This window comes from Loxodonta africana, chromosome 6 (genome assembly GCF_030014295.1).
Source record: "Loxodonta africana isolate mLoxAfr1 chromosome 6, mLoxAfr1.hap2, whole genome shotgun sequence".
Lineage (NCBI taxonomy): Eukaryota > Metazoa > Chordata > Mammalia > Proboscidea > Elephantidae > Loxodonta > Loxodonta africana.
Genome location: NC_087347.1, coordinates 128,661,258 through 128,674,321, shown reverse-complemented (window position 1 = coordinate 128,674,321; position 13,064 = coordinate 128,661,258). Strand labels below are relative to the sequence as shown.

General features: G+C 38.2%; 1 protein-coding gene across 6 annotated transcripts in view; it reads left to right on the top strand.

Annotated features, from left to right (window-relative positions):
• The window catches only part of UGGT1 (UDP-glucose glycoprotein glucosyltransferase 1), a 132,498-nt gene that overhangs the window by 89,804 nt on the left and 29,630 nt on the right, over positions 1-13,064 (top strand). For all 6 annotated transcript variants that reach the window (XM_064287316.1, XM_064287319.1, XM_064287317.1 and 3 more), the window contains 7 exons: positions 1,934-2,140; positions 2,893-3,024; positions 3,802-3,932; positions 5,011-5,106; positions 8,318-8,420; positions 9,349-9,428; positions 10,459-10,648. In XM_064287316.1, coding sequence (XP_064143386.1) covers positions 1,934-2,140; positions 2,893-3,024; positions 3,802-3,932; positions 5,011-5,106; positions 8,318-8,420; positions 9,349-9,428; positions 10,459-10,648 — 939 coding nt within the window. The remainder of the gene's footprint in view (positions 1-1,933; positions 2,141-2,892; positions 3,025-3,801; positions 3,933-5,010; positions 5,107-8,317; positions 8,421-9,348; positions 9,429-10,458; positions 10,649-13,064) is intronic.

The following is a 13,064-nucleotide window of genomic DNA, read 5'->3' as shown; positions in this document are numbered from 1 at the left end:
TTTTATTGCATGACTGTTCATATTCTTGCTACAGAGATGTCACAAAGGCGTGTTATGTATTGTATGGGGGTCACAGGATCCTTATGTAGAGGGAGGCCTAATGTGGAGAAGATACCAGGCAGGCACATGAGTGTGCTTTCAGATAGAAATAGATTTAGGTACATAGAGGACGACACATCGAGAGGCTCTGAGAGATAAGTGCCACATAAATAGCAGAACTTGAGTGAATGGCAGCAGAGAACGGTTGAGAGTCGGATTCTTTTAGACAATCTTTCCTGAGCTGTTTCAGATTGAGTCTTCATCCAGACCTCATAGCCTACCACGTGTCCCCTTTCCCATGCTGTGCCCTGGGATGCCTCACTGACATAAGGAAATAACCAGGTGATTTCAGTTTCCAGATGCACTGAGCGCCGTTACTGCCCAACAAAACCAAAAAACCAAACACAGTGCCGTTGAGTCGATTCTGACTCATAGTGACCCTATAGCCCAATTCAGAGTTAAATCAGGTGTGGTTTTAGTGGAGAAAGATAGATAGATGTATAAAACACTGTACTGCAAATTGATAAATGCTTGAATGGTGGTAGAGGAGGAGAGCTCGATTTTTTAAATAAATATTTTACTTGAAGTAAAATGTAGGCACAAAAGAAGTGCACACATCCTAGGGTACACAGTGTTACAAAGTGAACACATCCGTGTGACTACCACCAGGTCAAGAATAGAGGAGTAAGTTGTTCCCAGAAACCTTACCTGGTCGTGCCCACAGTCACCGCCCCCTCCCTCTTCTCACTTCATTGAATAGTTTTGCCTGTATTTAAACTTTATTTAGACAGAATCCTGCAGTACGTATTGTTTTGTGTTTAGTTTCTTAGCATTTTACGAGATTCATCCATGATGTTGCAAGTAGTAGTAGGTTGTTCTTTTTGATTGCTTTCTCATTGTGTAGTGCTCTATTATATGGTTGTTGCACAGTTTGTTTCCTTGTGACTTTAATTGGTTTGATAGACAATTGAGGGGTTTCCAGTTTGGGGCTGTTATGAAAAATGCTGCCATGAATATTCTTGTACGTGTTTTTTGATGCATATTGAGTATAAACGTATGTTGTTTGTGTTCTTGATGCTTTTTTGGTTTTATGTGTCCCAAATATCTTTTCCCACATGGATTCTCACCTTTTCACCTATCGAACCCGCTGCTGTCGAGTCAGTTCTGACTCATAGCAACCCTATGGGATAGGGTAGAGCTGCCGCATAGGGTTTCCAAGGAGTGCCTGGTGGATATGAACTGCCAACCTTTTGGTTAGCAGCCATAGCTCTTAATGACTGCGCCACCAGGGTTTCACTTAGGGGGAGATAGATGTTTTCTAGGAGTCTGGAAAGGCCTTGAGAAGAACAGTTTGAGTAGAGCCTCAAAAAGTATGTTTGGAAATTAGGGAAGTAAAATTGGAATGTAGTCTGCACAGGGAAACCATGGTGGCATAGTGGTTAAGTGCTACGGCTGCTAACCAAAGGATTGGCAGTTTGAATCTGCCAGGCATTCCTTGGAAACTCTATGGCGCAGTTCTACTCTGTCCTGTAGGGGCGCTATGAGTCGGAACCGACTCGACAGCACTGGGTTTTTAGTCTTCACGGACATTCCAAGCGAGGTGAGATGTGTTAGAAGAATGCAAAGTGTGTTGGGGAAGATAGGACTCATGGTCTCTAGTATGTGCTACTTTACAAGGATGGCCAGATATGAGGTTGGAAAGGTAGGCCGGGGCCAACTCATGAGGATTTTGATTTCCTGGCTATGTCGTTTGAATTTTATTCTATATACAGAGGAGACAATCTGGACTTTTAAGAGAGGTTTTATTTGCTACATATAGAATATGACTAATGTTAATGCTATTTTTAAGTTCAAAACACTACTATATAATTCTTATTTCCCATTTTATCAACAGAAATCTAGTAACAATGTGAGAATAGGCATGATAAATAACCCGAGTGAAGATATAAGTTATGAGAACACTCAGATCTCCAGAGCCATCTGGGCAGCCCTACAAACACAGACCTCCAACTCAGCTAAGAACTTCATCACCAAAATGGCCAAGGAGGAGACCGCAGAGGCTCTGGCTGCAGGGGCTGACATCGGAGAGTTCTCTGTCGGAGTAAGTTTCTGCTTCTCCTGAGGCGGCCCCTCTGTTGTTAAACCCTGGAAGTCACTCAGCGGGGCTGAGGGGCCTGTTCATGATCACATCCACTTGTGAGTTTTGTTCTTAGACTCATAGGACTTTTTTTTTTTTCTTAAATTTGGAAGAATCTAAAAAACAGCAATGTCTACATTCCTTTTATTAGTTTTAAACTTACTAGGTTTCAGCATGTGCATGATAGAAGCATCTTTTAAGCCCAGAGCCATTTGTTTCATACAGCTTTTAAGTGATAGACAATATATGATTTCTCTTTAAGACAGAAAACTGAGATTTGAGCCACTTATGAGTTAGAGGCTCATATGTTGATGTTTTTCCATTATGAACTCATGTTTCTTCATTTATATAAGTTACTTAACTTTTGAAAGTGTTGTGTAGTTTTAAAATTTTTTTTAAAGTGAGTATATACTTGAAGTTTCCTTTAGAGAAAAAGCCCTCACTTGAAATAAAATTAATCTTTAAAATGTAGAATAAAGGTATCAAAGAATAGTTTGTCATTTTAGGAAAAGGAAGTAAGCAGATACCTGATAAGTGGAGGTTGGGGGAGATTTGGAGGGAGAGTGGGGAATTGAGATTGAGACATCATAATGCTGATTAAAATTAGTTACTATTTTCCACTAAAAGAGCATTTTATGATTTACTCATTGTGATTATTCATTTATATGGCTTGCTTAATAACAACTACCTTTCCTTAATAACAATTACTTTCCTAGGGCATGGATTTCAGTCTTTTTAAAGAGGTCTTTGAGTCTTCCAAAATGGATTTCATTTTGTCTCATGCCGTGTACTGCAGGGATGTTCTGAAGCTGAAGAAAGGACAAAGGGCGGTTATCAGCAATGGAAGGGTGAGGATTTTGTCCTGAGACAAGCTTGACTCATGTTAGATCAATGAAAAGCCTTTGCAGCATTCTACTCTGAAGCTAGTAAACTCTTCAGACAGCCACTCTTTTTCCAAAGGTGATTAGGGCTTACAAAGTGCTGATGATAATCTTCTGCCCCTTCTTTCAAAGGAAGTTTGTTTTCTGACATAAAAGTCCCTGAGTGAAGCCTTCCTGCTGTTCTTCTGTCTTACCATAGTGTAAGGTGGTGAGAATGTGGTTGGTCTCAGAATGTAAATCAGCAAGGTCGTTGATATGTAAAGCACTCTTCTGTGGGGGACCTTGTTCTCATAAGTTAACTTTATCATTTGTGCAGTCTAGAAGAGCTAAATTGGTTTAGGCTCAGAATGTTTCATAAGTATCTACAGCCAGTGAAACAAACCTATGGTGAGCATACCAAACTTTAGACTCTTAGTACTTAGAGCAAAACTTTGGATGTCTACTACTACATCTTTATTTTGGCTTTGCTGATATTCACTGAGACTTAGTGCAAACCCTGCTGCTGTTTTATTTTACTTTCAGAGGTTGCGTTTACTATAAAAATAATGTGAAGTATAAAGGTCTGAACAGTGTATAATGAGGAACTGAAAAATAACTGTGTGAGTTGATTTGGACTTTAAATTTTATTTATGAACTTGTTAGCAGTCTTTGAACTAATTTGGATTGTAAGACAGCCTGAGGACAACAAAGGACTGATAGCTGGCTGGTGACAGTTCTCCAGCACAGTTTGTCTTTTCTTCCCAGGTGATTGGGCCATTGGAAGATAATGAGCTGTTTAATCAAGATGACTTCCACCTCCTAGAAAACATCATACTAAAAACTTCAGGACAGAAAATAAAATCTCACATCCAGCAGCTTCGGGTAGAAGAAGACGTGTAAGTGTGGCTATGGAAGACGCTCACTGGTTCATGTCCTAGCGACTTCCCTCGTTGGCAGAGTTAGGGTTGTGTATGTTCACATACGCTGCCTATTCCCGGGTGGTTTACTTCCAGCTTTAAAACGTAGCAATGCTCTTCAGTTCAAGGTGTAATTTATGCCTCTATTGAAACAAGCTGATTTTTTTCATAGAATGCTGCTTAAAGAACTGAATTATTCACTTCCACCCCTTTTTCAAACTTTTTATTATGTAAAATTTCAAGCATATACAAACATAGAGGCATTAGTTTTTTTATGACCTGGAATACTTCTGTGAAGAGATACTCTTCCTCGTCACCTACTCGGTTATCCTTTAATTCTATTTTGTTCAGGAAAGGAAAGGAGGGTTCAGTGCTCCTTCTGCTTGATTTACCAGTTCAGAATAATGAGCTGTTCTCTTGCTTCCTCCAGGGGTGATAATGATTTACTCGTAAATATAATATTATGCTGTCATTATAAATATTGATACATCCCTCTATTAACCAACCAACAAAAGGATGTGTATGTTTTTAATGATCCTATTTTTGTTTATATATTAAAAATGTAGAGTTATGCACCAAAATGTTATCCTTGGTTATTTCTTGGTGATGGTATTTTGTATAATCTCAGTTGTCTCCTTTATATTCTTTTTTTTTTTCTGAATGTTATTCCAGTGATTTAGTATTCTAACAATCATGAAATATAATAAAGTTATTAAAAGAGAGCAGAGGAGACTGTAAGTGATCCTTACTGACAGCCTGTTTTGGGCCAGGCCCTGAGCAAAGGGCTTTTCTATGTTTTTTGGGTATAATATTTACAGGAGCCATGCGAAGCAGCTGATATTTCCATTTCACATATGGGAAAATGAGTGCTTCTCCAGGCTTATAAAACTAATCAGTTAAGAAATCATTACCTCATCTCATGCTCATCAGCACAAAGCCTATACTTTCATCAAACCGTCTTGTCATTGTCAGTATTTGGGCTGATTGTATGCTCATCAGTGACTGGAAAAACCTTTGGTTAAAGAGATGCTGTAGTTTCACTCACCCCGTCTTTCAGGGCAAGTGACTTGGTGATGAAGGTGGATGCTCTCTTGTCCACTCAGCCCAAAGGAGATGCAAGGATCGAGCACCAGTTCTTTGAAGATAGACACAGGTAAAGAAATTCATGATGAGTTTGTACATGTTCTTTTTCTTTTTAAATAATTTTTGTTGAGAATATACACAACAGAACATATACCAATTCAACAGTTTCTAGATGTACAGTTCAGCCACTCTCACCCTCCTTTTCTGAGTTATTTGTCCCCCATGAACATAAACTCACTGCCCCCTAAGTTTCCTATCTGATCTTTTGAGTTGTTGTCAGTTTGATCCCGTATAGATAGATAGCTCTTAAAAGAGCATAATGCTCAAGGCACATATTCTTTATTAGTTAAGCTAAACTATTCCTTGGTTTTAAGAAGACTTCAGGGTATATTTTTGGTTTAAGGTTTAAAGATTATCTCAGGGTGTTAGTTTTGGGATTCATCTGGCTTCCATGCCTCGAAGTCCATGAGAGTTTGAAATTGTGTTCTGCTTTTTCCCCCTTTTGATCAGTATTCTTCTATAGAATCTTTGATCAAAATGTTCAGTAATGGTAGCCAGGCACCATCCAGTTCTTCTGGTCTCATGGCAGAGGCAGCAATTGTTCATGGAGGTATTTAGCCACTCATTCCGTTTCCTCTTCCTGTTCTTAACTTTCCGTCTTCCTCTGTTGCTCCAGGCAAAGAGAGACCAATTGTTGTCCCCTAGGTGGCTACTTGCAAACTTTTGAATATTAAACTCTTGTTTAAGGTTGTCCTTGCAGCACTTTTTTTTTTTTTTTCTTCATATGAAGACTGTATGTTCTTATAACCAAAACCCAAACCAAACCCTTGGCTATCTAGTCGATTCCGACTCATTGTGACCCTATAGGAATGGAAAATTCATTTGATATGCAACTTTCAGCCCTGTCATAAACAGGTCTCAGGTGGCATTTATTTCTGAATAAATCTGAAATACTTCAGAATGTAACCTTTTAGAAAATAGAAAGCTTTTAATAATACAGACCTGTTGTAATTTTCTGATATTCAGGAATAAATGAGGTTGTTAAAGCATTTGATTTGTTTATCTTTTATTGAAAACTGTTTTGTTTTCATAACACTGATGTTTTTGATGAGTCCAGGTCAGTTGTCTTGAATGTCCCATAATCTGGGTTGCTTGCTCATGATCAGATTCGGATTAAGTTCCTTTTAGGAAGAACCCTGTACAGTTGACATATGTAGCTCTTGCCTTTTCTCCTAAATATGTATCTTGATTGTACTTTGAAGTCACCTAGGAGCCTATAAGTACAGATATCTGGATCTACTCTGCTGTGATTTTGTTTCTTCCGTGGAGTGTTTTAGACTGGCAGAGTTGACTCGTGCTTCCTCACAGCCTGGCCTTGAGGGATCAGCTTTGAGCAGCCTGACTGATGGTTCCAGCTTAGAACACAACTCTCTCTCTCAATGTTTTGTGTTGCCAGTGGGTAGAAGACGTCTTTGGCTGCTTGCTAGTCTCATTTGGATTTTGCCCATTTGCCCCCAGATTTTATCTGAGCTCTCTTTATACTTTCAGGAGGTAGCTTATTATCTAGTTACCTAGTACAGGAAACATTTTCTAATCGACCTGGAGGCCAGCTATGAGAACAGCTGTATTAGAGTTAAATATATATATATAGAATTGGAATAATCATTGGTAGCTCTTTGAATCTGGGATTGTTAATGATCAAAAGTTGAAAGCATCTGCTGTAATGTAGTTACAAAGCTATTCTGGTGGTTAATTCCAAAGCAGGTAAGATCTGAAGTAACCTTTGTCAGCATTTAAACCTAGTGACCTAGTTTTATTAGCTAGGTTCTGTTTTTTTTTTTTTACTTTACGTTGCATCCCACTGGGTAAATGTTCTTGCACAAAAGTATATTGGCTAGCATCGGAACCACATTAAAATAGGTGTTCAGAGCAAACAAAGAGAAGCATTGATTTAAGCAATAAATGTTTTTTTGAAAATCGGGTGAAATTGGATCCTTTGAAGTTACACCTTTTTGAAATGTATCGGAGGACCCTGTTCATCTCAGTCACCTCAGTCAGTATGACTTCTCAGGCTTGCAACAGAAAACTGTACCTGGGACTTCCTAGAAATACAAACTGAAAACTAGCCAGCTGTCGTCCTTCACTTATTAACAACAAACAAAATATGGATAACTTAATGCTGGCAAGGATATGGTGAAATTCATTCCTTGACCTTGTAAAAATAAGTTGGGTTAATTCCTGTGGAAATTTGGTTGGTAATACATATTAGCCACAGGAATAATTCATATCCTATGATCTAGTCGGAACCGACTAGACGGCATTGGCTTTTGAGTGACTTAGTAACCTCATGTCTAGGACTTCTTCGACTCTGAAGAAATTTTGAAATACAGAAAAAGCTGGATGTACCAAGATGCTTACAAGTTGAAAGCCATCTATCTCAATGCCCTGCAGTAAGGAATAGCTTGAGTAAACTAGCGAATTCACTTGGTGAAATAGACTTTATTTGGAATAATTGACGTGTAGCTAAGTGCTACAGCTGCTAACCCAAGGGTCGGCAGTTCACATCCACCAGGTGCTCCTTGGAAACTCTATGGGGCAGTTCTACTCTGTCCTGTAGGGTCGCTATGAGTTGGAATCGACTCAACGGCACTGGGTTTGTTGTTTTTTTTTTTTAGCATGGAAAACTCTATGATACAGATCATCCTAATATAAGATAAAACTGTGTAAATCCTGTAGCTATACCCTGTACTTATATCCTGTAGTTAGCCGCTTTTACAGGCATCTGAAAAGAACTACCTACAAATGCAGCAAAATGGTTGAGTTAGGACAGTGAGATTTTGTGATGATTTTTTCCTTTCCTCTTTTTTGCAGGCTTTCTGTAGTGTTGTTATATTCCTTTTATTAGTTAAAAACAAACCAATTTATTCCTCTCTCCTCATACCTGTCTTGCCAAGAGGTAAAAATTGGAATAGCGCTTTATAACTGTCAAGAGCTGGCACTTTTTGGTTATACACAATTTCAAGCTGCTGTCCTCTCTTCACACAAATCTTTCAAACAAATTCAAATGATTCTGAGTCATTAGGGTGTTACACACTTTAGGGTAGACATAATCACATAGTTGACCACTATCATAGCCTAGTTGTTCTGGATCCAAAGTTTTTGAAATGCTATGAAAGCTAATAGGTATGTTAGACCAAAAAAAAAAAAAAAAAAAAGGGAAAGGTTAGCCTTGTTTCCTGTTTTCTCCACATATTAACGTTGTATTTTTCTGATTTCCATAGTGCCATTAAGCTGAGGCCGAAGGAAGGAGAGACGTACTTCGATGTTGTGGCCATTGTTGACCCTGTCACCAGAGAAGCACAGAAACTTGCCCCATTGCTCTTGGTAGGGATAAGTGCTGGTCATCTTTATCTGAAGAAGTCACATGCCTGTAATTCTGAGAGCTGTCTGTGATCTCTTAGTTCCCTTAGTTGTGGTCTAAAGGGATGGAGAACTGCTGCAGGGTGTCTCGGGCTTAGCAAATGTCTCTGAGAAAAACTTTATAACTTTAGGAAGTTGGTACAAGCTTGGTTGGTTCCCTTATACTCATGTAATTAAAAAAAAAAAAGACATAGGAATGAAGAGCAAAATGTCATTGAATTAAGTTGATTTATGTCATATTTTACCTTTTAATTACAAAGATAAAAAGGTAAAAGAAATCTGCTTTGTCATTTACCTATTTTATAACTAGCATGGATTTTTTTGTTGTAGGTTGACTTTCAGATATAGTTACAATTTTAACTACATTTAAGAGCTTTGCCAAAAATACAGTTGCTTCAACAGGTTTTTTTTATTGTTGATGAGCTTTTTCATTATTTTTTAAAGGTGACATTTTACTGAAGTATAATTAGTTAACCTTTGTGTGTGTGTGTGTGTGTATTCATACTCTAGTGTGTAAGCCACACTGATAAACTCTTTAAATGTTCCTTGTGTAGATAGATATCTGTTATCTCTATTTGCTGCTTTACCACAACTTTGCTTTAAACTGTGTGAGGAGCAGGGATCTGCAATAGTAACCTGATTTCTTGGCTAAGTCATCTGTATGTGTGATTTACATTCTGCACTAGAGTTGTGATTTTGAGAAATTGTCCAGTGCAGACTTGGTAGCATTTATTATCTTTCTGTCTTTTCTTGAAATATTAAGAAATGTTCTCTGTCTTAACTCAGCATGAAGTAGTAAATTTCTGGAGATAAATTTAAATATTTTGTCTCAAATGTGAGTTACCTTTTCTATAAGAAAAAATTTATGTTTTGTCACCTGGTTTGCTTTTAGGTTTTGACTGCGTTGATAAACATGAATCTAAGAGTATTTATGAACTGCCAATCTAAACTTTCCGACATGCCTTTAAAAAGGTAAAGCAAGCTGTTTAAGAAAACAGCAGAAAAAATAATACTGAATCCAAAAGCTGCTTTGAACGTTAGAGGATAAAACGGGTTTACAGGTGGATGTCATATCTGAAAGGCCATTTACTGAGTGTTTACTGTTGCCAAATTTCTGCTCTGCCCACAAGTTCGAAGAGCTTAGTGTGGGCATGGGGGACTTTAGGTAGCACTGGCCCAGGCCACTGGCTCTTGTGCTTTTATTTTTTCCATCAGAATTTTACAGTTCTTTAATTTCAAAATGTTTGGATCAATGTAGCTATTAAATTTACATAGTTAAAATGTGCTTGTGGTACAGTATAGATGCTTGTCTATACTTTTCATCTTAAAAGTGGTCATTTCAATTGAGATATATATGTCAAAGGAAGCTTGCTGAGGCTTATCTACATGTACCTTGAAAAGGAGGACTGCACTCTGTGCTGTCTTGAGCTTAGAAGGGTCATTTATGAGAAAAGTGACATAAAAAGCCGTTGATAGTATAGTGCCTTATATAGCGTAGCACTTGTTAACACTGTAAGAAACTCCTAACGTTCCAAGAGTTAGGTTGTAGATTCAAACATGTTTGAAAGTGACAGAAGGGTCCCTCCATTGTCCTTGTATAGGGGATATGTTTACATTATTATATTACTTTAGTGTTTTCAAGGCTAGCCTGAGAACCCAATCACCATTTAGGACTGTTTTTTTTATTAATGAGTTCTCGGCGAAGGGAGGAAATTGCTCAGGAAATGCTTGAGACCCCAACAGCAGTTACCCACAACAGGACAAGAAGTGATGGCCTTCCTCTCAGTCCTACCACTCCTCCCTTCCCTTTCATCTGCAACAATGGCCGGAGACATAATTAAGTCAAAGATGGTTTTGGCAATACTTTTCCTAATCTGGGAGGATACCCCTTAAAAGAAAATCTAGTTTGTTTTAAGCCAGTTGTTTTCCTGTATAAATGCTTTTAAACTCAAGGACTGTGGACACGTAGAAAAAATCTAACACCTTACTTTTTCAATTTCAGTTTTTACCGTTACGTCTTAGAACCAGAGATTTCTTTCACTTCAGACAGTAGCTTTGCCAAGGGTCCAATAGCAAAGTTTCTGGATATGCCACAGTCTCCTCTGTTCACTCTGAACTTGAACACACCTGAAAGTTGGATGGTGGAATCTGTCAGGACGCCATATGACCTTGATAATATTTATTTAGAAGAGGTAAGGGTGTCATTACTTACAGATGTCTTATGCATGTGTTAAACCTGTTTAAGGTGTATTCGTGTGCTAAAACCAGGTAGTGTCTGACTGATCAGACTGAATCACAGTCTAGGTGGGCCTCTAAGACCGTGATATTCAAATAGAATTTAATAAGAGCTTTGTTAAAGTATAATTCACATACCATAAAATTTTAGGGCATACAGTCAAATGTTTTTTGCTATATGCACAGAGTTGTGCAGCCATCACCACTATTCAGTTTTAGAATGTTCCGATCACCCCAAAAAGAAAAGCTACCCAATAGCAGTTACTCCCCAGTTCCCATTCCCTGTGGCAACCACAAATCTACTTTCTACTCTGTGGGTTTGCCTATTCTGACCTTTCGTATAAATGGAATCATATAATATGTGGTTTCTTTGTGACCGGCTTCTTTCACTTTGCAAATTGTTTTCAGGGTTACTCCATGTTGTATTATTTATCAGTACTATATTCCTTTTTATGGATGGATAATATTCCATTGTATGAATATACCACATTTTGTTTATCCATTCAATTGTCGTTGAACTTTTGAGTTGTTTCCACTTCTGGGCTGTTGTTAGTAATGCTGCTGTGAACACTGTCTACAGGTTTTTGTGTGAATATGTATTTTTTTCTCTTGGCTATATACCTAGGAGTGGAATTGCTGGGTCATATGGTAACTCCTTGTTTAAGTTTTGAAGAATTTTTAAACTGTTTTCAGCAGCAGTTGTACCATTTTACATTCCTACCAGTGATGTATGAAGGCTCCAGTTTCTCCACATCCTTGCCACCCCTTGTCCTTACCCCACCCCGCCAAGGACAGGGTAGAACTGCCCCCATAGGGTTTCCAGGGAACAGCTGGTGCATTTGAACTGGTGACCATTTGGTTAGCAGCCAGGCTTTTAACCACTGTGCCACCAGGGCTCCTTTTTTTGGGTTTGGTTAGTGGGTGTGAAATGGTATCTCGCTGTGGTTTTGATTTCCATTACCCTAATGACTAATGATGTTGAACATGTTTTCATGTGTTTATTGGTCATTTGTATATCTTCTTTTGAGAAATGTCTATTCAAATTCTTTGCTTATTTCTAATTAGGTTATTTGTCTTTTTGTTGCATTGTAAGAATTCTTGATATATTCTGGATACAAGTCTCTTATCAGGTATGATTTGCAAATATTTTCTCCAATTCCGTGGGTGTCTTTTTCACTTCCTGGATAAAATCCTTTGATTCACAGCGTTTTGAATTGTGATGAGGTCTGACTTCTCTTTACTTTTGGTTGCTTGTGCTTTTGGTGTCATACTTAAGAAACTGTTACCAAATCCAAGATCTGAAGGATTTACTTCTATGTTTTCTTCTAAGAGTTGTGTAGTTTTAGCTCCTGCATTTAGATCTAGAAACCATTTTGAGTTAATTTTTGTACATAGTGTAAGGAAGAGGTCCAAATTCATTCTTTTACCTGTGGATACCCAGTTGCCTATACTGTTTGCTAAAAAGACTTTTCCCCATCGAATTATCTTGGCACTTTTATTGAAAATCAGTTGACCATAGGTGTATGGGTTTCTTTCTGGACTCTCAGTTCTCTTCCATTCCTTTAAAGATCTATTCTTATTCCAGTACCCACATTCATTTGATTAGTGTAGCTTTGTAGTAAGTTTTGAAAACAGGAAGCCTGAATCTTCCAACTTTGTTACTCTTTTTCCTGTTTTGGCTATTCGGGATTCCTTGCTTTTTCATATGAATTTTAGAATCAGCTTGTCTTCTTGGTAATTAGGAAACCAAGACCTTGAAGAATGTTATTAAAATACTTCTTGACCTTCTTTTCATTAGGTTAAATAACTACAGTTTCTTCAACAAGAACCTCTTATATACTCAGGGTGTGTGTATACATGCCTTACCCCTGACCCCAATTTTACATACCAAATTTTTAACAAGTAGAAAATAGGATTTTTGCCCTAGAGGAACCTAGTTTTGTTGAAAAGATATAAAATGGCCACCCAGAGTACTAAAAGACAGTTTAAGGAAGAATCATAAAACCATTGCTGTCGAGTCGATTCTGAGTCATAGCGACACTGTAGGACAAAGTAGAGCTGCCCCATAGGGTTTCCAAGGAGCAGTTGGCGAATTCAAAATGGCAGCCTTTTGGTTAGCAGCCAGGCTCTTAACCACTGTGCCACCAGAGCTGCCCAAGGAAGAATAGACTCAGACAAAAACCAGGCTTCTCCCATATCTTCAGAATTTCTGCTGCTCTTCCTCAGGATTCCTCTAGTGTCTCTGCAACCCACTGAAAAATACAAGGTCTGAGACTTGGTGAGGATGTTGGGGTTTACCTCTTAGCTCTTGTTCCTTATACTTTTGGGATTTTGTATTGCAGTAACATATTAGGCTCCAAGTAGTACATTATT